The 22918-nt window shown below is 48.5% G+C and overlaps 1 protein-coding gene across 1 annotated transcript in view; it reads right to left on the minus strand.

Annotated features, from left to right (window-relative positions):
• Positions 1 to 118: 118 nt before the first annotated feature.
• The window catches only part of SPEN (spen family transcriptional repressor), a 61589-nt gene continuing 38789 nt past the window's right edge, over positions 119 to 22918 (minus strand). Inside the window, 10 exon segments of the mRNA XM_070759361.1 lie at positions 119 to 1379; positions 1867 to 2025; positions 3236 to 3430; positions 3592 to 3984; positions 4439 to 12284; positions 13551 to 13651; positions 14721 to 14834; positions 15646 to 15759; positions 17207 to 17304; positions 17307 to 17331. Coding sequence (XP_070615462.1) covers positions 1248 to 1379; positions 1867 to 2025; positions 3236 to 3430; positions 3592 to 3984; positions 4439 to 12284; positions 13551 to 13651; positions 14721 to 14834; positions 15646 to 15759; positions 17207 to 17304; positions 17307 to 17331 — 9177 coding nt within the window. The 3' untranslated portion in view covers positions 119 to 1247.

Below are 22918 nucleotides of genomic sequence, written 5' to 3' on the forward strand. Positions count from 1 at the left end.
GCCTCCGGAGGAGACATCGGGGCTGCTTCTTCAAGGGAGAAAGAGGGGAACCATGCCTTGCCGGCGGAATGCGGCCTAGGCACCCCAATTTCCTGCAGATAACGGTTAACCACCAGGGTGTTTTGTCTTTTTTTAATAAAGTTCTGTATTCCAATGGACACACAAAAAACAAAACTGCGCTGAGAAAACAGTTCCATAAATTAAGTCTTAGGGAGTAGAAGGACCAGAGAGAAGGCAGATTTAAAAAGTCTGTACAGTGGGTGAAACCTTCCATGGGTGGAGAGGAGGCGGGTAGGCCCAGGTCTAAATGAAGCGCACTTACAAATGAGTGACAAATACAAAGTCGAGTATGAAAATAAGATTTTCTTTGAAAACACATCTTTTTTTGGCACAGATTAAAAAAAAAGTATGTTGTGGGGATCAGATTTCTTTAGAGTTTTTTATATTTATACTATATATATATATATATATATATATATATATATATATATATATATATATATATATATAAAATAAATATTATATATATATATATAATATTATATATATATATATAATATTATATATATATATATATATTTATATATACACACACCCACGGAGTCCTGCATAATACCACCAAGAAGGAAAAATAGCTCTCCTTGTTATGCTCTGCTTTGTTTCAGTGTAAACTGTACATCCAGGACGAAGGAGGAAAATTTGGGAGGGGGGCAGAAAGTTGGGGAGCGGGGGGCAGGGAGAGGCTTTTCCTGGAGAGCTGAAATGCTCCTTGACCCACAGACTGGAGCGGAAGGTCCTGCAGTTCAGAGTCCACGCCGCCAGCTGCTGTGTGTGTATTGAGACATCCATCTTAGCATAACCACAACAACTCTTCCAACTGTGCAAAGGTCCTAAGTCGCAATTTTAGTGCAAAGGCAGTTCCGGTTCCTCCTCTTCCTCATTTTCTCAGTTATCTCTCTCTCTCTCAAAAAAAAATAAAATAAAAAGCAGTCCCGGGGAGGAGACCACCACCTGGGCTCAGTCTGCCTCTTGGGGCGCCTCTGGGGTCCATCTTCACCAAAGCCCGTATGTAAACATTCAAGGCCATGGGTACCACCACCCTTACTGCCGCCTGCCTGCCCGCGATGAGGGTGCGACGGAGACCCGGCGGGACGGGAGGATCCGGACCCTTCCTTTGTTTCACTTTGTTTCTCTTCCTTCTGCCGCAGGGCCAAAGGGAGGGCAACGTCCGTTTCCTGCTGAGTCGCTCAAACAGCTGCAATCACAATCATCAGGTGGGGAGAGATGTTGGAGATACTGGCCAGAAGGTCCGGGGCCAGGCGGGAGAGATGGCTCTCGGAGAAGTCGCAAGGTGGGAAGATCTGGAGAACATACGCAGGCTGGAAGAGAGAGAGAGAGAACCAGAGACAAAACCGTGAATCTTGAAGCCTGGAACGAGCACTGGAAAGAACGACCCGAGAGGAAGCAAGCGCAAGAGGCACTGTGGCTCCGGCCTAGCAGGATACTGGGGGACAGCATGGGCACTGCCCTGGCCAAGGAATCCCCACTGCACGACTCCTTGGACAAACACACCCCCCCCCCCCCCCCCGAAAAGGGAGCTGGGAGTGGCCTGTGGGCGGCTCCACTGCCTTCTGCTGGGAGAATCCCAATCTTTGACAAGGCGCCTGCTTGGGAACGGTGGCTGGCTCATAGAAGAGCCTGAGAACTGGAGAATTCCCAAAAGACCTGGACAAATCACGTCTGGCTCCACTCGGCCACGTTTCAAAGAACCGTCTTCCGCTTTGCCACCATCCCTTTCTCCCCTGGATGCAGAGGTCAAAGGAAAGGAAGTCACCCCCCGCCACCCACTCTTCTTCCTCTCCTTACCTGGTTGGAGCCGGGGTTGGGAACATTGATGATGCCGGCAGCTTGCTTGGCCTGAAGGTAGCTAATAAAGGCCGCCTTGAGCGACTCCGTCTGGCTCACCACATCCTCTTGGTCTCGGCCACAAGGCAGAGCCAGCAATAGACAGTAGTCGCTCTCCACCTAAAAGAAAACCACGCAGCCCCCGGGGCCTGTGAGGATCAGGTTCCCTCAGGCACACACACCCAGAAATCTCCCTCGAGACGACCCATAACCTGAGAGCCATTCTGGCCCAATGGGAAACGAGCAGCCTCAGGATGGGCCACTCTAGAGGCATTTTGTTTTCCTAATCACTGTCCCTCTTGACAGGGACACCCCACTGACCTTGCAAACACAGGGGGAATCAAGGCTGTTAGGACTCTGTCCCAAAATTAGATTGGCAATATATAAACCAACAATGTACGTCTGTAGGTTTAACTGTGTTAATAATGCATGTAGCTTTAACTGTATGTTACTTCTAATTAGTTGATTGTGCTGCAGGTGGCCATAAGAGGGAACTAGAGATCATAGCATTCTCTCTCTTACATGCTTTCTGTGACATTCTTTTCTTTGTGGTATCTAAGCTGGTAAAAAGACTTTGTAATTGGATATTCTTTGGACTGTTATTCTGACTATTACGTGAATGACCTGGACTGTTTATTGGATTGTGCTATTTCTTAAAGTAGACTTTAATTCAAGTTGGTGTGTGTGGCTGAATAATTATTAATAACTATTCTCGTGAATGTTTCCATGTGAATATACTTGTTATTCAAGGGTTAACAAAGGCCAAGGCTAGGAGCCTGAAAGCTGAAACACCTCCAGGGTTTCTAGCTATCGCTCAGGAGTCTCACGTCTCCAGGTGGAGGCTCCGAACTCTTCTGACATCACTCAGGCTGACAGGGTGATGGTACAGCGACGAGCTTCTTACTGGGACAATTTTTGCACCATTATCTTTCTAAAATTACAGGCTGGGTGCATATAGCAATAGCATTTAGACTTATGTGCCACTTCACAGTGCTTTACAGCCCTCTCTAAGCGGTTTACAGAGAGTCATCCTATTGCCCCCAAAACTATCGGGGTCCTCATTTTACCAACCTTGGAAGGATGGAAGGCTGAGTCAACCTTGAGACTATTGAAATTCGATCTGCCAAACTGCTGGCAGCCAGTGATCAGGAGAAGTGCAGCACTTTAACCAGTGCACCATCAAGGCTCTTTTTCCACCCACACACAAACATACCCAGTGGCCCACAGGCTTAGAAAGGTTCCTAACGACTGGCAGAGGCACCTGGCCAAATAGGAGCCGCAGGAGAAACAAGAGAGGGAAGACAGGCTCAGCCCAGGGCCTGATTCTTACCATCATCCGACGGGTCACCCCTTCCAGCTGTGGAGCTTCCAGCCTCATCCGCTGGGCAATCCTCAAGGGAGGGCCTCCCTCCGGGGCTGGCAAGGAGCGGTGTGCCAGGACGTTGTTCCCGGAAACAAAATGCAGCTGGACAGCTGCAGTGTCGTTCTTCAAGGCCAGCAACCCCTGCCACACAATGGGGTACTTCTGCCGACACAATGAAGAGCACAGGTAGGTTAATCCCCAGCGGTTGAGCTGGGAAAAAAGGGCCACTCACATCACCTCCCACCGCCCCCAACTCTCCCCACAAAACTCTCGGCATGGAGTCCCACCCCTCTCCCCTTCCAAGAGATGGATGGCAGGCTCACCTTCAGCAGCTGGACCATGTCCACTGGTCTTTGGGCAACCGGATGATTGGCAGAGTCTTGCTTCAAGGCTGACTGCGATTCGGATCGGGCTAAGGTCAGTCCCGGAGTTGCACCAGGACCCGCAGTAGTTGGAATAAAGAGGGCCGGCTTTGGAACTTGTGCCTGATGGGAAGGTGGGAGCTCCTGCTTCACTGACGCGGTGACGGGAGAAGGGTAGGAGGAAGTCTGGCTCGGGTGCAAGTGGGGCTCCATCTGCTGGACGTGTCTGTTGACCACCGAGTGGAGGGAAGGGTCTGACCCTGTCGCCTGGGCTCCTTTAGGCTCTTGGGAGATCTGAGGGGTTTTGCTGTGAGCTGGCTGGCTGGGGTGTGAGTGTTCCCCTTCAGGCAGACCCTGGGAGACGGGAGCAAAAGGAGGCACTTTAAGCAGAAGTCACCCAAGCACACAGTGGCCCTTTCGGCTCTTGGCCCTTCCCCCCTTGACCGCCGTTCCCAATGCAGTCCCCTGCCCACTCCTCTCTTCAGCCCAAGGTAAGCTGGGGATAGCCTCTCAAGGACGCCCTAGGCAAGGGGAAGGCGACCCCTAGCCATCCTTGGAGCAACTTGTGCACAAGGACTGAGCAGGATGCCCACCTGCTCGCCTTCTCTGGCTGTTGGGCTGTCCACACTAACTGCTCTCGGGAGTCGCATGTCATACGCTTGAACTAGGAGCTCAGCCCTTCCGTAACAAAGACTAAAAAGAGAGCAGATGGGCCCACGAGTGGCTATCCTGGGACATCCAGGATCTTGCTCCCAAGGGCAACCCTTCCTACTCACAAAGGCCTTGGAAACCCTGCCCCTGGGCTTACCTGAGAGGGGGTCATGCTCCGGGAAGGAAGCCCGATCGGTGATCCCCCAGAAAACGGAGGGTGGCCAAGCTGAGCTGCTGGGTGGTAGCTTCGCATGTCCCCATAGACCGGCCGATAATCATGGAAGGTGGTCCCGCTGGGATGCATCATCTGAACCCCGTGAGGCACAACCACTGGCTGTGTCAATGGCAGTCCTGAGAGCTGGCTGCTGAGGATCCGGGATTCGCTATGGGGCGAGTGGGCCATCTTGACCTCAGAGGCCTTGGGCGTCTCTTTGCCCGCCTTGGTGGACGGAGGCGTTTTCACAGACCTCCCTTCCGGCGTTCTGGACTGCCGCGGCTCCGGGTGATGTTCGCTGCCCACTCCAGTCATGTGCGAGTGCATCATCACTCTCACATCCCGAGGAACGTTGTACTGGTCCAGCCGGATGCCGGCCGGATGAACACGGTAGTCCGGCTGCATGACCAACACGTCGGACTGCACGGGGGCCGAACCCCGGCATGCTGGATGGTGGTAGTGCATCTCTTCCTCGGAGGCGTGCTGGGAAGACAAAGGCGGCATGACCATCTCCCTGATGGGGGCTGGCTGGGGAGTGCTGGAGCGCTGCGGCTGCAGAGGGGCCCTAGGCGAGTGCAGGGCCTCGGGGCGGAGGCTGTAGGGAAGGCCCGGCAGCGGAGGGGTGTTCATGCGCACTTCCCCCTGGGAGAGGTGGCCCAGGGACACCGTCTGGGTCACGCTGTGCGGGGGCATGATCACGGACTGCTCCGGGTGCATGCTGGAGATGTACTGGGGCATGGGAATCCCTGGACAAGGGGAGCCTTGAAGCCCCAGCATGGAGTTGTTCCCCGACAAGGCAGGAGAAGCAGGACCCCCGGGGTGACAAGTTCTCTGGAAGGGAGATGGGGAGTGGCCGCTGGTGCGGGGGGAGAGCGGTTCCTGCTTGGCCACTCCCAAGTGAGACACAGGTCTGTCGGCAGGACCTCCGGGCCCGCTGCTCACGTGGTTGGCTTCAGGATACAACTTGCCAGACAAGGAAGGATGGTGAGGGCCCACCCCGGGGCTCAGGTTGGAAGGCTGAAGGGGTTTGCTCTCCCCTTTCAGAGACGTGGGGTCCGGAAGCTTCTTGGTGGAAGAGGTTTGAGAGAGGACCATCTGGTTGTGCACCAGGATGGAGGGAGTGTTGGAGGACTGGGAGGAAAGCACTTTAACTGGGCACGACTGGGCAGCAGATGCCTGGACAGAGTCAGATTTTTCCGAGCTGCTGCGCTCGGGCTTGACGGAGGGGAGCACAGGGGAAGGGCTGTACTGCTGGCCTCCAAGGACCAAGGCTGGGGTGGAGGTGCTCCCGTAGCCCCCAGATGCTGGGGAGCCCTTTGCCATCGACTGAGAAGGAACGAGGGACTCTTGCTTAATCTGGGATTTGGACACAGACTGTTGAAATTCAATGTCCACTGCACTGGCTGGGGGAATCTGGCTAATTTTTGCAATGATCCGCTGGGAGCCTTCCGTCTTCTGTCCCGAGTAACTCAGGAGCACCACCCCTTCGGAGGTGTTGACACGAAGGCCAGGGCTGGAGCCTGTTTCCACCGGCCGGTCCTCAATCACAGCCATGGAGCCTGGGTGGAACCTGCTGTTGTCATTGGGACTGGGCCTCTGCTTGTATTTGGGGGAAACGGCGGTGACCAGGCATGTCTGGGGCTGGGAGGCTTGCTTCACCAGGGTAATCCTGGGGGTCTCCTCAAGGTCAATGCTGTGGGGCATCCTGCTGATCACAGAAGTTGCCTTGGGGGCCAGGACAGCCACCGCCTTCTCTTTCTCGGCCATAATAGGGGCCTCTGCCACTGGCAGTTCCAAGTTGTTTGCAGTAGGAACGGGAGATGACTTCTCTTCTAGGCACGGCCTGGAGATCTCTGCCGGAGGGCGCGGGGGTGTTCCCTCCACACGAGGCGTGCTTACGGGTTCAACAATAGCGGCGGTGACATGTGTGGAGGCGGCCACACTGGTGGCGGGCACGTACTTGGGCTCCATCAGGATCTTGCGCAAAGTGCTGGAGTTGGGGTCGATGTCTGAGGCTTTCGTGTCAGGGGGAAGAGCCGGCGGTGGGGTGGAGCGGGATCGAGCCTCTTCGTGCTTCACAATCCAATCGGTCACTTTGGTGGTAGTGCTGGGATGCAGAGGGACCACACTAGGCTGGACTGCGGCGGTGGGAAGCTTCAGTGCAGATGCAGTGGGAACAGTTGGCAAAGGTGCACTTGGAGGACCATCTGGAGCGGGAACAGGAAGGTTTTCGGCCACCGGCTTCAGTCTGATTCTGCCCTGACCTTCCTGCTCCATGGGAACGGAGGGCAGCAAGCCATCTGAGAGACTAGGCCCCCTCTCAGTAAGGGAATCTTGCGCAGCTGCTTCTGGGGATCCAGCCACGCTTGGTTGGGAAATGACCAGGTGGGAGGGGGCTGCTGGAGGGAAGGCTTTTCCCTGGCTTTCATCTGACATGGCCCCTTCGGGGGTCCCTGTTACTTCTGGAACACTGGAGGATTTGCTCTGGCCTCTTTCAGGCTCAAGTGTCCTAAATTCTGCCACGTCCACTTTCTTGCTGGTGCTCCGCTTGCGCCTGAGCCGTGCGGACTTCTGGCGTCTGCGCTCCTTCCGAGAGCCTTCTGCCTCCTGGGAGGTTTCTGCCTCTTGGGCAGAATTGGAAGATTCACTTAGGCTGACTTCGGCTTCTTTACTTTCTGTCTCTGGAGCTGAGCCAGGGCCCGGCGTCTCCCCTGAAGGAGCTTCTAAGATATTGCTGACCGCCTGGTCGGTCTCGGGCTCCATGTCTTCTCGTGCAGAAGGCAACACCAATGGTTCGCTGGGCAGGTCAGATTCGGGCTCGGAAGGGTATGTGGGTGGAGCTGCAAAGCCTTCTCCCTCGACAGCAATGTCATTGATGATGGACCCTATGGCAGCCGCCAGCTCTGTTTCGCTGGCTTGGTGGGCAGGCTTATCCCCCTCTTCATCCTGGCGAACATCGGACACCTCAGCCGATTGTTGTTCCTTGTAGGCCGCAATTGCTGGGCTTTCCGTCAGCTTTGCAATGTTCTCCACTGCCTGCTCTAGTTCTATCTGTTTGGCCAGCTGGTCAGCCTCGGGAGGCTGGGCCGATTCGCAGGCGGATTCTTTCTTGGTGTCCTGAAGCGCATCTTCGGCCTCACTCTTTGGGAGCTGTGGGGAGAGTTTGTCTTCTTTCAGTGGGCTTTTACTTTTGGCTGGGAAGGAGGGCGAGAGCTCCCCTTCCTCCTCACTGGGCCGCAGCGCCCCTTTCACTTCGTCTACATTGAGACGGATCTCAACATTTTTTAGGGTTTTAATCAGAGATACTTTGTCGACAGCCTTGATGCTCCTGGACCGTCCCCTTTTGGCCTTGGTAGCTTTATCTGGGATACATTTCCTTTCCACAATTTCAACAGGGCAGCCTTCAGAGGTATTTTTAGACATCTCCACTTCCTTCCGGTCTCGCTTTGGCTCGTGTGGGATCATCTCCTTCTCTGCCTTGAGCTTGCCACAGTTCTCGCTGATGTGCAGCCCTTGCCTGGGAGGATCGAGGGACTCCTCGGGCTCCGGGGACGCCTCTATCTTAGGCTCGCTCTTCCCCTTTTTAGCCACCAGCGTCTGACTGTGGGGCAATTTCTGTGATCTGGGAGAGCGCCACCCCTCCACCAGCTTCGGGATGTCCACCGTCTCTTTCCCTTCTGCTTCTTCTGCCTCCTGTGACAATGCTGGCTCAACTTTGACAGGAGAGACTTCTTCCTCAGGTTTGCGCCGTGCTTTGGGAGGCCGGCCTCTTCTGGGAGGAGTGGGAATAGTTGCCGGATCTGGGGGTTCTCGTTCAATTCTTTTCCTGGTTGTCCTGGTGACTTCCACGGCCTCTTTAATAGATGATGGCAGGTCGTGATCTCCCGTGGTTGCATAAACAGACCTCACGTTTCTGCGCCTGGTTCGGCCCACTGGCAAACTGGGTTCTGGGTTTTCTGGTTCTGCCACCACTGCGGCACTTGGAGACTTAGCTGCGTTCCTTGAGCTCTTCTCTGTTTCCATCTTCAATTCCAGGAGTTTCAAAGTTTCCCCCCGAGGGGAGCCGGAACGTTTCAGCTTCTCTCGATCGATCCTTTCACTCTTCCTTGTGGCTGGTTTCTCTGCCACGCTGGCCACTATAGGCTGAACGGGGGTTTTCGACCGTCTGTTTTTATACGACTTTTTGTCTTTTGCTACCATGGGGGGCTCGGCTTCCATCTCTGTATCGGAAACGGTAGGCAGGACCTCAGCCAAGGCTTCGGCTTTCTGGCCTGCTCCAGACTCCACGCTAATGGCTGGGGGGGAAAGGTCTTCTTTAGGTTCAGGCAGCACCTCAGATTTAGCTGCCAATTTGTGCTGTAGTGAGCCCAGTTCAGCTTCCGGATCTGCCCCGAGAACTGTCTGGGAGAAGGAAGAGCCGGGGGTGGGTGGTTTGGTGTCCAAACAGGAATGGTTTTCGAGGACTCTGGAGTCTTCCTCCGGAGCTGCCATGGAAAGGGCAACGTCTTTGTTGTGATCTGCCATGGGAGGAATTTCGTGGTACTCAGGGGGTTCGGCTTTAACTGGCAGAAGGTCCTCTGGAAGGGCCTTGATCCCTTCGAGCATCGCATTCCCAGGCTCCAGTAGCTTTTCCTCTTTCAAAGGAGGAATCGCCTCCACGGGGGGCTTCTCACTCCCGGCTTTCTCTGGGAAAAGAGGCAGGGGTTCGGAGGGCGTGTGGGCAGCTGGTGAAGGTCCCACAAGGACAGGTGATTTATGCTCTGGCTCATGCTGCTCAGACTTGACTTCAGGAGTCTTGGGCCTGTTTTCCTTGTCTTCCTGCTTTTCAGCTTCTTTGGGCTTTTGGGATTTTTCCTTCTCCTTTTGCTGCATTCTGGTGAGCTCCATGAACCTGCTGTGGAAGAGAACCACAGGTTCTGGCATGAAATCTGATATGCTGTTGGTCCCATCCAGAGACGCTTGTCTGCTGTACAACCTGCTGGAAAAGAAGTCGAGCTCTTCGTCTTTCCTTTCTAAGTGCTGCAGACGCTTAGAGTCCTGTTCAAAAATGGAGCTGTGCAAAAAACGGGAAGCAAAGAGCTCCTGCCTTTCCTGTTCTTCTTCTTTATGATCCTCCTTCTTGTCATCCAACTTCCCTTCTGAGTCGGGTCTGATTTTTTTCTTTTTCATATACCACGAGGGGATCGGCCTGGGCGCAGAGTCCACTTTCTCTTTATCCTTGTTGTTCCTAAAACTAGCAAATCTTGAATCCCAGTCAAGAAAAGACCAATTTTCCTCTCTTGACGAAGAGAGGGATTTGGCTCGCTCAAGCAAGGCTTTTGTATCTGGTGTGATTGTCTTGTCCAAAGCGAAAGAGTAAAATTTATTCCTTTCTAAGGAAGTTGGCAACCGCTCCTCTCTGTCACGTAGTTTCTCTTCTCTATCGCGTAATAAAAAAGACAGCCTGGAGCCCTCCGGGAAAGAAGAAGGCCTAGGAGAGTGGGGCTTCGACTCGCCCTCCTCTTCAGAGTCAGAGGGCACCTCTCCTGGTTCCAGATCCCGGACGGATCGCTTTCGGATACCGTCCCGTTTGACGATGCTACTTGGGAAGCTGATGTCCACTCGAGTGGGTTCTTGCTTCACGTGAGAGTCCCATCGGGTTGATTCCTCCTCTGAAGTCACAGCCGACATCTTTATCTTAGCGATCTCTACCATCTGCTCTCTTCTACTAGAGTCATAAGGGTTAATTTTCAAGGCATCTTCCGTCACGGGCACGTTTGAATATGGAGGCCCCTTTTCTTCCATTCTCGGGGATTCTTTAGCTTCTTTGAAAGTTATCAGCTTTGGGGAATCCACCACTTCCTCCTCCTCATGGAACGGGAAAGGTCTCAGGCCAGGGGAGATGGCGGTTCTCTCAGAGTCTTCACTCACCTGGCGGGAGCTTCGGTAGTTTCTCTCCCTCTTGGTGCTGATCTCAAACTCAAAAGCCTCGCAGGATTTCTTCCGCTTACTTGGGGGGGAGTCATCCGTCACGTCTTGTGGGGGCTTCCCCACTTCGTGCACCAGACTGCGGCGCTCAAAATCATCCAGGTCCTTTTTGGGACTGCCAAATTTCTCGTGTTTGGTGGACTCCATTTCCATTTGCTGCTTTAGCCGCCGACTTTGCTCCATTTGTTTTCGGTAGCTTTGGGTGTGATCTATGTCAATGGGAATTTTCTCTTCAACATCTGAGGAAGGCGGCTTTTCCTGGGCCCCTTTGCGGTCACACGCTTCCTCGGGAAGGCCGCAGTAGTTTTTCCAAATCTCATCCCTCTCCGCTCCCTGCTCATCTAACGGGACCGCATGTTTGTGCTGCGGTTTTATGGAATTGACCCTTTTGGAGGGGTTCTCAAAGGCCTCTAGGGGCTCCTCAGCCACCTCCCCCAGCCTAACCTGGAGCTCAAGAACTCCAGAACTCCCTTGCCGTGAAGCAAGGCCTACCAAAAGGCTCGTGGGCTCTGTAGTGTCTTTGGGACTGGCCACATTAGTAAATCTTTCCAGCTTGATTTTCCTGGTTTCTCTTTTAACGGCCTCTTTTCTCAGGGACTTCCTTTCAGTTTCTGCCACGTCAACCTGCCTTTTCAAAATGACCCGGCTCTCCTCTTCCTCCTGACTGCTTCTTTTGATTTCTGTTTTCTGCTTGTCAGATTTTAGGTTTGCCTCGGCAAAACGTCTTTTGCGAGCCTCCAGCTTTTCTAGGTCCGCCAAGTAGGCCACTTCACTAGGGGTATCTGCCTTCAGGTGCTTCTTCGGCTTCTGCTTCCCCTCTTTGTCCACCACCTCAACGTGGCTGGCCAGGACCTTCTCTTTGGGCACTTTGGTTCTGACAGAGTCCAGCTTCAGCGGCTCCAACTTGATCTGATCCACCTGGGAAACCTGCATTTTTGGATCAGGCAAGGGAAGCTTGACGGGGTCACTCTCCACCTTCCCTCTCACTTTCTCCAACTGAGGCTGGTCGAGGACCTTCCCTTCTTTTTCTCTCACTCGGGTCAGCACCACGCATGGCATGAGATCCAGGCGGTTCTTAGCAGCCCCCTCCCTCTCGGCTCTTTCCCGGCTCTGCTTGCTGCTGCCTTTCGGTTTCTCAGGGCTGGGCTCCCTTTCATTTTCCGGCTCGGTTTCCGAAGACCGCGAGCTGGGAGAATGCACTTTGGCTTTGCGCCTCTGCTTCTCTGGCTTCTCTTTTTCAACCTTCTCCGGCTTCTCTTTCCTCAATAGGCGCTTGTCTTTCTCTGGCCGCTCTTGTTCAAAAACACGCTCTTTTTCAGGTTTTTCATTTTTGGCGTATCGCTCGAGACGGCTTTTGTCCAGTTTGTCATAGCGGGGTGGAGAAAGGGAGCTGCAGCTGCCACTGTGCTCAGAAGAGCGACTGTAGATCCGCCTCTCAGAGTCGCTCTGCAGCCGCTCTGATGGCAAAGGGGAGGCGCTGGGGCTCTGTGGCCGCCGGGTGTGGGCGGGGCTTTGGCTCCTTTCCAAGGGTCTCCTTTCGTGCTCTCGGTCGGATTCAAACCGCTCCCGCTCGCGCTGTCGGTAGCTGTAGTCTCTGATGTCTTGCTCGTAAGTGTCTCCCCTGTAGTCTCGGTATTCCCGGGGGTTATCGTAATAGCGTGGGTCATAATAGTCTCCCTGGTAAGAATCCCAATCGGCGTAAAAGTCCCTGCCTCGAGCTGGGTATTCCCTCCGAGGCTCTTCCGTATAGGTCCCCGGTGTCCGGACAGCCTCGTAATAGGTACGATCTGCAGCATAGTCATAGGAGCCTCTCCTTTCTTCCCTGCCAAAGCCAGATGGGGGGGGGAGGGTTAGCTGAAACTATACAGGACGTCATGTGCAAACTGACTACATACCTCCCAAAGACCTATTAGATCACACAGAATCGGCCTTCTCCGGGTCCCGTCGACTAAACAATGTAGGTTGCCGGGACCGCGGGGAAGGCCTTTTCTGTAGCTGCTCTGCCTCTATGGAAACCCCCCCCCCCCCCCAAAAAAAAATGTACACATTGCTCCCACTCTACTGGCTTTTCGAAAAGCTGTTAAGACCTGGCTTTGCTGACCAGGCCTGGGAGCTGTGAATCTTAACATCTGACACGCCCTAATTATGTTCAACTAGTATGTATGTTGTTGTTAGATTGGATTTCGGGTTTTTAGAGGGTTATTTTACTTTATAAGGTTTATAATGCGGTTTTATAAACTACTATTAATATTTGACTTCTTTTTTATTATTGTATTACTGTATTGTTTTGATTGTTGTAAGCCGCCCTGAGTCCTACAGGATTGGGTGGCATAGAAGTCAAATAAATTAAATTACAGCTCATCCCACTCTTGAATTGAAGCTAGGTATGAAGAGGTCACCTAGTCCAATCCCCTAACCACTGCTGGATCCATCATGGCATCTCTGAAAGAGGGATCCTTCATGTTGGTTTTTACGCTCTCTGTTAGAGACCTCACTGCTGAACAGGGCAGCCTATTCCTTTGTCCAGAAGCTTGTCCGGTCAGAAAACTCCTCCTGACCTAAACTGATTTCCTTGCAATTTAAACTCCTGGTTATCTGGGGTGAGAGAGAAGATCTTTCAAACTTGCCTTCAGAAGTTGTAATTATTTCAACCCTAGAGGTTGTTAAGAAAAGACTATACAGCCACCTGTCTGAAAAGGTAGTGTCTCCTGCCCGAGCAAAGGGTTGTACTAGAAAGCCTCCAAGGTTCCTTCCAACTCTATTCTGACTTTGATGAATAAAATTGCTAGTCTCTGGCCCCAAACCCCCAAATTAAATACAATATGGAGGGAATGGGAGGTTACTGGTATATATAAATAGAAAGAAAAGGCTAGATTTAAAGTTGATAGACACTCTTCTGAACTGACTAATGTTTTATTTTAGGTATTAGTTTCCTCTTTAATAACTGGAATGCTACGTGACACCAATTAAAAATTCTGCAAAGCAGACACTTTACCACAGAAAAGAAAAATACATCCCCATTCAGTTGAGAATTGCTTTCCAATTCCAAAATGTGGAGAAAGGCAACAATGTGCAGAGAAAGACTCACCTTCTTTCTGTAAGGATTTCGTAGAAGTCTCGAATGTCCTGACCCGTTTCCTCCATAGACTGGTAGAAGGACATCTGGCTCTCGCGGTTCGCAAAATCCACCTGAAAGATAAGAATTACTCAGGCAGGCCGTTCTCTATTTTGGCTAATTGCCAGGTATGAAATGTGAAAAATATTCCTGCATAGATTTACTCCCCAAACACAACCACGAAAATAATGGGGGGAGGGGGAGCCAAATGCAGGAGGACGGGCCCCACCCCAAAGTGTCCTCAGCAAAAAAATAGAACATATTTTGCTCTGGAGAAGATGCTAACTTTCATAGAAGCTTGTCAGTTAATGGAAGCCTCCCAATTTCATCTTGGACTGTTTCAGTGTGACCACACTGAAACAGGCCAAGGTGTGTGGGGGTTCTTTTGGGGTGGGGGTTGTTGGCTATCAAGCTCTCTATGTCCCTCAGTGCAACTTCTGAAAATTATCTCTTTGTGCCAAAGCCCAAGAAGTCCAGGAACCCTACGATTCAAGGGGAAGCAGCACTCAGGAGCAAACTGCTAAAAGGCTGAAAGCAAACACTGAAGACAATCATCCCACAACTCTTCCTAGTTTTCCCACTACTGTCATAAAAAAGCCACAGGGCAGGTTCAAACTGGCAGAGGTATGAGAAGGCTCACAAGCCCATCCCTGCTTCACCGGCAGGTTCAGCTCCTGATTGGAGATGAGACACAAAAAGGCCCTGCATGCTTTCCATTAATCTGGCGGCAGAGAAATAAGGCAGCATATGGAAATATACAGTCATTCGACCACCAATTCCATAAATGAGGCAAAAAACAAGGTGCAAGATTAATCTTCCCTTAAGATGGTTGCCCCATGAACACAGTACATATGGGGGAAAGGGAAGGAAATAAGAGGGGAGGGGAAAGAAGAGGGATGGGGAGGGGAAGAGAGGGGAGAAGGGGAGGAGAGGAAAGAAGGAGAGAATGGATGAGGGAAGGGAAAGGAAGGAAAGGAATAGCAGATTAAAATTTAGCTGTAGGACTGCTGTAAATAATGATCACTCTGGCTGAGATTATTTTATGCTGGATGGCTAGGAGAAAATATTCTGTGCCACACAGAAATTCCCTTTGTTAAATATATATATATATTTAAAATGGATCTTGAAGCTAATTTTGCAGACCTTAATTTTATTCCCGCTGATTGTCCTCCCCTTGGTCTCTTTGACAGCCGCCTGTGCATATTCTGTCTCATTGTAGAGAACCAGAGCCATGCCTTTTAAGCGATCAAACACCAACTGTAAACACAAAATGAAAAACAAAGTAAGAGGGAAGAAAGTGTCACAGTAGCTGAAGTCAAAAGAATTTTCAACTGTTTCAGAGACAAAGATGACAAGAATTTTGAACATTCTCTGGAGTGTCATCATTTTGGTTTTTAATTCCTTATCCACCACAATCATTTTAGTGGATTAATAAACAGGACTTAGCATTTGGAGCATTTATCCAAAAAAAACCCCAAAAAACCCAGCAGAAAGCAGGGAACCTTCGTGGCAATTCCACCAATGTTCCTGAATGTTCTGCTTCCGTTCCAATTCAACAGGCTTGCTCAGCAGGCTGTTCCAGCCTGAGCTGGGCCCAATAAAAGCACACTGTTTATTTATCTTGCAATGTTATAGGAGCCGCTGGGTGGAAGTCAAGATCAATTGGAATAGTACTTAGAAAGGAGCCTCTAAAAATAACCTGCTGGCGGAACCATAGACCAGCATCCAAATAAAACATGAAAACAGAACTCAGGGGTAGGACTCAATGCCCAAACAGACTGGATGACGGAACACTTTGAGGTAGGGGTCCCCAACCACTAGTCCGTGGACCACCAGAAACCGGTCCATGCAAACAAATGAGGCCCCATCCACAGGATGTAGGCAGCACACAAAACCACACACCCCTCCAGTTCATGGAGAAAACCTCTCTCCATGGAACAGGTCCCTTGTGCCCTAGAGGGAGGGGAAGGCAGGGAGGGAAGGCAGGGAGAGAGAAAGAGTGAAAGAGAGCAAGAGAGAGAGAGAGAGAGAGAGGCAAACTCATGCAACGGAAGACCGGCCCACCTACCTTTACCACTGGGCCGTAGCGGCAGAAATGTCGCGTCAAATACTGATCCGTGAGGCTTGTCGCTAGTCCGTCCAGCCACACGCAGTTGGTAGGCATGCTCTTCCCAAAGCCCAGCTGGACACCCAAGTGGGAAAGAGCCAGTCAGACAAGAAACACACGATTAAAACTCATTTCGACAAAACCATTATGGAAAACAATCATGCTTCCGAGGCGAGCATCAACAAGTCCGACTGTACTCTCTTAGATGCCATGTGGGCAAGCTGACTCCCAGGCAAGTCGATTAGGGCAAGCTTCCCCTGTGGGATGCCATGAAACAAAGCAATTAAAGGGGAAGATGGGAAATGTTTAACCTCTAGGCCAAGCCTGCCAACAAGGTGGCCCAGAAATGCCATCGAGAGGAGAGAAAAAGGAACCGAGAAGAGTGGGGCTCCCTGATTCATTCCATCTGGATGCTGCAGAATCTACGCCAATGGTCACAGCAACAGAGGTACATAATACAACTAAAAAAACTGACATAAAAGTAGGGGGGAAATTTTATGATTGGTTAGAAAAAGAATACGTATAGAAGTAATATAGACTAAATTGGAGGAAACTAAAAATTGAAGGTGGTAGATCCAGATGACAAAATTAGGCAGTTGAGGAGGCAGCATGAAGTTAGTAGTTAATATATCTAGGAAATATAAGAATTGAGCATTGATGTGGATACTGGGGGGGAAATAAGTGTAAGCACCCATAATTAAAAGATAAGGGACATGAGTTACCTGTCTGTTAATTATAGGATGTATTGTGAATAGATACACTCAGGGAAAGGCTAAGAGGGAGAAAAGGAAGTAGAGAAGGAAAAAAGGGAGAGGAGGGAAATAGGGAAGCGAGAGACAAAGAGAAAGAAGGTAGAGGGAAGAGCGGGAGATAGATGGAGGGTAGTGATAGGATATAAAGGGGAAAACAGGTGGGGTAATTGAGGTTTAAAAGGTGCAAATTAAGATACTGGTCCATGTACTATTAAATAGCAATGTATACTGCTCAAAAAAATAAAGGGAACACTCAAATAACACATCCTAGATCTGAATGAATGACATATTCTCATTGAATACTTTGTTCTGTACAAAGTTGAATGTGCACAACAGCATGTGAAATTGATTGTCAGTCAGTGTTGCTTCCTAAGTGGGCAGTTTGATTTCACAGAGGATTGATTTAATTGGAGTTATATTGTGTGGTTTAAGTGTTCCCTTTACTTTTTTGAGCAGTTTATAACTGCGTATTTTGTTAAGAATTAAGGTATATGTATGGATGTATTGTGAAGAAAACAATAAAAACTCTATCTTAAAAAAACTGACATAAAAATTAATATTATAAACCAATTAAGACAGTATGCGTTCATGGAGCCATTCCTGAAGAATGCGCAATAAACAGAGGTGACAACTCTAGCTTAATAATCTGTTAATAATCTGACTATGGGGAGTCGAATAATCTGACCTGAGCAGCAAGGTCTAAGTAAGAGGCAGTATCAATACGTTCCAGGCACCGTCCAGAGCCGAGCCCTAGAGGGGTCTCCACGTACCTTGAGGCGATTGTTTCCAAGGTATTCTCCATCCATCTTTTTGATGGCTTTGCAGACGCTGGCAATATCGCAGAATTGCAGGAAGGCATACTGGGGACCCCGTTCACTTTCTTAATGTCGATATCCTGGTGGGGAAGGAGAGCATCATTAAGGGAGGGTCTAGACTGGCAGCACCATGGGAGGCAGCTGGATGAGGCAGGGCACTCCCTCATGAGTGCCCCCCCCCCCTCGGGCAGCTGACACACACCTGGCTGTGGTGCTCTATCAATAAACACTCTCTTTCCGCTTCCTCCCAATGTCTCTTTTTTTAAAAAAAAGCTTTATTTATTCAATTTTTTGTTTTTAAAAACATCATAATAATTTTACACAGATCAATACCAACCTCTTATTCTATATCCATTCTATATTGTTCTACTATTATTTATATTTGTGATATATTTACATATATTATTCATATTTACATAGTTCCAATTTTTGTATGTTCTTTCGAATTATATCACATATTTTTTAATTTGTTTTCCATCCAATTTTACCATCTATTCCAAGTACAGTGGAACCCCGACATAAGAGCTGCTCTACTTAAGAGCAACTCGAGATAAGAGCTGGGAGGGGAGAGATATTTTTTGTTCTACTTACAAGCCCAAATTCGAGATACAAGCGCCAAGGAGCTGTCTCCTGAAGCCAAACGCTAACTTCCGTGTTCGGCTTCAGGAGACAGCTGCGAAGCGGCGCGCGTGTTTTAAAAGGTTGCAGCCGGCCTGGGGGGCTCGGGGGGGTGCTTGCAGCTTTCTTTCTTGCTCTTTTTCTTTCTCTCTTTTACCTTCCCTTCCTCTATTTCTTCTTTTCTTTCTCCTTCCCACCTTCTCCCTCCCTCCCTCCCCTTCACTCATTCCTCTCTTACTCTCCCCTTTCATAAGTTTCCTTGCTTCCTTCCTCTGTTCCTGTCCCTTCCCCCTTTCTTTCTTTCTTTCTTTCTTTCTTTCTTGCTCTTTTTCTTTCTCTCTTTTACCTTCCCTTCCTCTATTTCTTCTTTTCTTTCTCCTTCCCACCTTCCTCCCTCCCTCCCTTCACTCATTCCTCTCTTACTCTCCCCTTTCATAAGTTTCCTTGCTTCCTTCCTCTGTTCCTGTCCCTTCCCTCTTTCCTTCCTTCCTTCCCACCCTCCGTCCATTCATTCACCCATTCCTCTCTTGATCGCTTAAAAGCCGGTCCCTGGTGCAAAAAGGGTTGGGGACCTCTGTCCTACAGGATTGGGTGGCAGAGAAGTTGAACATATGTAAATTTAAAAGTTTAAGAAAGTTTACAAGTTAAGTGAAAGAAACTTCATTATTCATTTATATGTACATGTACATTTCTTCATTAAAAACATGTCTTTCTGCATAATTTAGACTAACTTTGTGAGTTTTTTGAGGGCTGGAACCAATTAAAATTATTTACATTAATTCCTATGGGGAAAAGTCGTTCGAGATAAGAGCTGCTCGACTTAAGAGCCCAGGTCCGGAACGAATTAAACTCGTATCTCGAGGTACCACTGTACCCTAATATTCTAAGTTGTTTAATCCTTTGATCTCCATCATCAGCCTATCCATTTCCACACATCTATATATTTTATCTATGATTGTGTTTTCTGGTGGAACCTATATTGTTTTTCCAAAACTGTATTTAAGTGATCCGAACTGTTGTTATTATATGGATTATTAAATATTCAGTTCTTTTTTTATATTGTTTCTTATTAATTCCTAATAAAAACTGTTACAAACATAGAAACATAGAAGTATTTTATCTTAAGATGGATATATGTTTATCCCAGGCATGTTTAAATTCAGTTACTGTGGATTTACCAACCACATCTGCTGGAAGTTTGTTCCAAGCATCTATGACTCTTTCAGTAAAATAATATTTTCTCACGTTGCTTCTTATCTTTCCCCCAACTAACCTCAGATTGTGCCTCCTTGTTCTTGTGTTCACTTTCCTATTAAAAATACTTCCCGCCTGAACCTTATTTAACCCTTTAACATATTTAAATGTTTCGATCATGTCCCCCCCTTTCCCTTCTGTCCTCCAGACTATACAGATTGAGTTCATGAAGTCTTTCCTGATACATTTCTGGAGTAAATTCTAATTCCATTCCTATTATTTCCTGTATTCATCTTTGTATCATTTTCCAGAAACCCTTAGCTTTGAGACAAGTCCACCAACCCAATGTCTTTCTATCACTGGTCTGCTGGAGGCTCCTAGCACCCTGCACCAACCACTGGAAGCTCTTGGCTACTTAGTCCAACAGCCCAGCCAGCTCTCCTTATTGACAATGAAAAGGCACTTAATCCTCCTTGAACTGGAAGCAGAGAGGAAAAGGACCAGTACAGTGGAGAAGATGTGACCAAAATTCCAGAAGCAACTTCTGAACCTTCCACTTCAGAACAATGGGCAAGATTGTTCTGTGCTGACTGTGTGCACATCACTGGTGGGGTTGGGGTGTCTGAAATGGCACAGGGGCTCCTGCTTGAGCAGAGGGTTGGACTAGAACAGGGGTAGGCAAGGTTGGCTCTTCTATGACATGTGGACTTCAACTCCCAGAATTCCTGAGCTAGCATGATTGGCTCAGGAATTTTGGTAGTTGAAGTCCACAAGTCATAGAAGAGCCAACTTGCCTACCCCTAGACTAGAAGACTTCCAAGGTCCCTTCCATCTAGAACATAGAAACATAGAAGACTGACGCAGAAAAAGACCTCATGGTCCATCTAGTCTGCCCTTATACTATTTCCTGTATTTTATTTTACAATGGATATATGTTTATCCCAGGCATGTTTAAATTCGGTTACTGTGGATTTACCGACCACGTCTGCTGGAAGTTTGTTCCAAGGATCTACTACTCTTTCAGTAAAATAATATTTTCTCATGTTGCCCTTGATCTTTCCCCCAACTAACTTCAGATTGTGTCCCCTTGTTCTTGTATTCACTTTCCTATTAAAAACACTTCCCTCCTGAACCCTATTTAACCCTTTGACATATTTAAATGTTTCGATCATGTCCCCCCTTTTCCTTCTGTCTTCCAGACTATACAGATTGAGTTCATTAAGTCTTGCCTGATACGTTTTATACTTAAGACCTTCCACCATTCTTGTAGCCCGTCTTTGGACCCGTTCAATTTTGTCAATATCTTTTTGTAGGTGAGGTCTCCAGAACTGAACACAGTACTCCAAATGTGGTCTCACCAGCGCTCTGTATAAGGGGATCACAATCTCCCTCTTCCTGCTTGTTATACCTCTAGCTATGCAGCCAAGCATCCTACTTGCCTTTCCTACCGCCTGACCACACTGCTCACACCATTTTGAGACTGTCAGAAATCACTACCCCTAAATCCTTCTCTTCTGAAGTTTTTGCTAACACAGAACTGCCAATGCAATACTCAGATTGAGGATTCCTTTTCCCCAAGTGCATTATTTTACATTTGTAAACATTAAACTGCAGTTTCCATTGCTTTGACCATTTATCTAGTAAAGCTAAATCATTTACCATATTACAGACCCCTCCAGGAATATCAACCCTATTGCACACTTTAGAGTCATCGGCAAATAGGCAAACCTTCCCTACCAGACCTTCCCCTATGTCACTCACAAACATATTAAAAAGAATAGGACCCAGAACAGACCCTTGTGGCACACCGCTTGTAACCTGTCTCTGCTCAGAATACTCGCCATTAACAATAACTCTCTGATGTCTATGCTTCAGCCAGCTTGAAATCCACTGAACTATCCAGGGATTAAGTCCAATCTTCACTAATTTATCCATCAGCTCTTTATGTGGAACCGTATCAAAGGCTTTGCTGAAGTCCAGATAGGCAATATCCACGGCACCACCTTGATCCAACACCTTTGTGACAGTCAAAGAAATCAATGAGATTAGTCTGACATGATTTGCCTTCAGTAAAGCCATGCTGATTTGGGTCCAATAAGTTATTGTTTTTTAGGTGCTGATTTATCCTCTTTTTGAGTAGAGTCTCCATCATTTTAACTACCACTGATGTCAAGCTAACTGGCCTGTAGTTACCAGCTTCTTCTCTACTGCCCTTCTTGTGGATAGGCACAACACTGGCCATTCTCCAATCCTCAGGAACATCTCCTGTTAACAGGGATTGGTTAAACAAATCAGTAAGGGGGGTAGCAATGACAGATCTGAGTTCTTTAAGAACTCTGGGGTGGATGCCATCTGGACCCATTGCCTTATTTATCTTTAATCGTTCAAGTTCTTCTAAGACATCGGCTTCTAAGATCACTGGAGCTGAATCAGTACAGCTGGAAGCAATGCTATATCCCCCTATAGTATTATTTTGTAAGGTGTCTTTTGAGAAAACTGAACAGAAGTAGCTATTGAAATGGTCAGTGATCTCCTTATTCCCATCAATGCATGTATTATTCCCGGTACTAAGCTTCGTGATGCTGCAGTTTTTCTTCTTCCTATCACTAATATATCTGAAGAAGGTTTTATCCCCCTTCTTTACAGATTTTGCAATTTCTTCCTCTTTTGAGGCTTTAGCAGCATATATTATCTGTTTCACCTCCTTCTGTCTCATTTTATACACCTCCCTATCAGCTATACTTCCAGACTCTTTATACCTCCTATAGGCAGCCTTTTTTTCATTGACTATAGCCCTTACATCATTGCTAAACCATAGCGGTTTCTTCTTCCTTTTACCTTTAGTTATTTGCTTTACATAAAGTCTTGTGGCTTTTAAGATGGCCTTTTTTAATACAGTCCACTGGGTGCTCGCTCCTGCCATTTTATCCCTCCCCTTTAATTCATTATTTAAATATTCCCCCATTGCATTAAAATTTGTTTTTCTGAAATCTAATACTTTGGTTGCAGTGTAGGATCTCTATTCCGATTCAATTTTATCCATTGCTGGTCAAGTCCAGTGCACTAGTCTTCCATTCCTTTGCAATTCACAGCTCTAAAGACAGTAAGTGATTACTGAAAATAATGCCCCCTTGTTTTCTTTCACTAACCTGATGGCTTTTTATCAGAAACCAAAAGGGCACTGAGTATAGCCCACATAGGTTATATATGGACAGACAGAGAGAGCACAAAAAATCTAATGGAACAACCACCAGCATCCAGTACAGGAGAAAACCCAAATATTTTGCCTTGAAACTAGATAACCTGATTAGCTGAAATGAACAGAGGTTAATGAGAAGAGTACAGTGGTACCTCTACCCAAGAATGCCTCTACTTAAGAACTTTTCCAGATAAGAACCGGGTGTTCAAGATTTTTTTGCCTCTTCTCAAGAACCATTTTCCACTTACAAATCCGAGCCTCTGAAACTGTAACCGGAAAATGCAGGGAGAAGCCTCTTTGGGGCCTCTCTAGGAATCTCCTGGGAGGAAACAGCTGGAAAAGGGGGGGGAGAAGCCACCATGGGGCCTCTCTAGGAATCTCCTGGGAAGAAACAGGGCCAGAAAAGGCGGAGAGAAGCCTCCGCGGGGCCTCTCTAGGAATCTCCTGGGAGGAAACGGAGCCAGAAAAGGCGGGGAGAAGCCTCCATGGGGCCTCTCTAGGAATCTCCATAGTATATTCAAAACAGCACGAAGCTAACAATTTCAGCCTGATGATGGTGAATGTGATTTCACCGAAATGTCGCATAGACACTCAAAATATTACATGTGATAAAACCTGAACTCAGAACAATCTGCATATACATACATACATACATA

This window comes from Erythrolamprus reginae, chromosome 8, assembly GCF_031021105.1.
Source record: "Erythrolamprus reginae isolate rEryReg1 chromosome 8, rEryReg1.hap1, whole genome shotgun sequence".
NCBI classification, from domain to species: domain Eukaryota; kingdom Metazoa; phylum Chordata; class Lepidosauria; order Squamata; family Dipsadidae; genus Erythrolamprus; species Erythrolamprus reginae.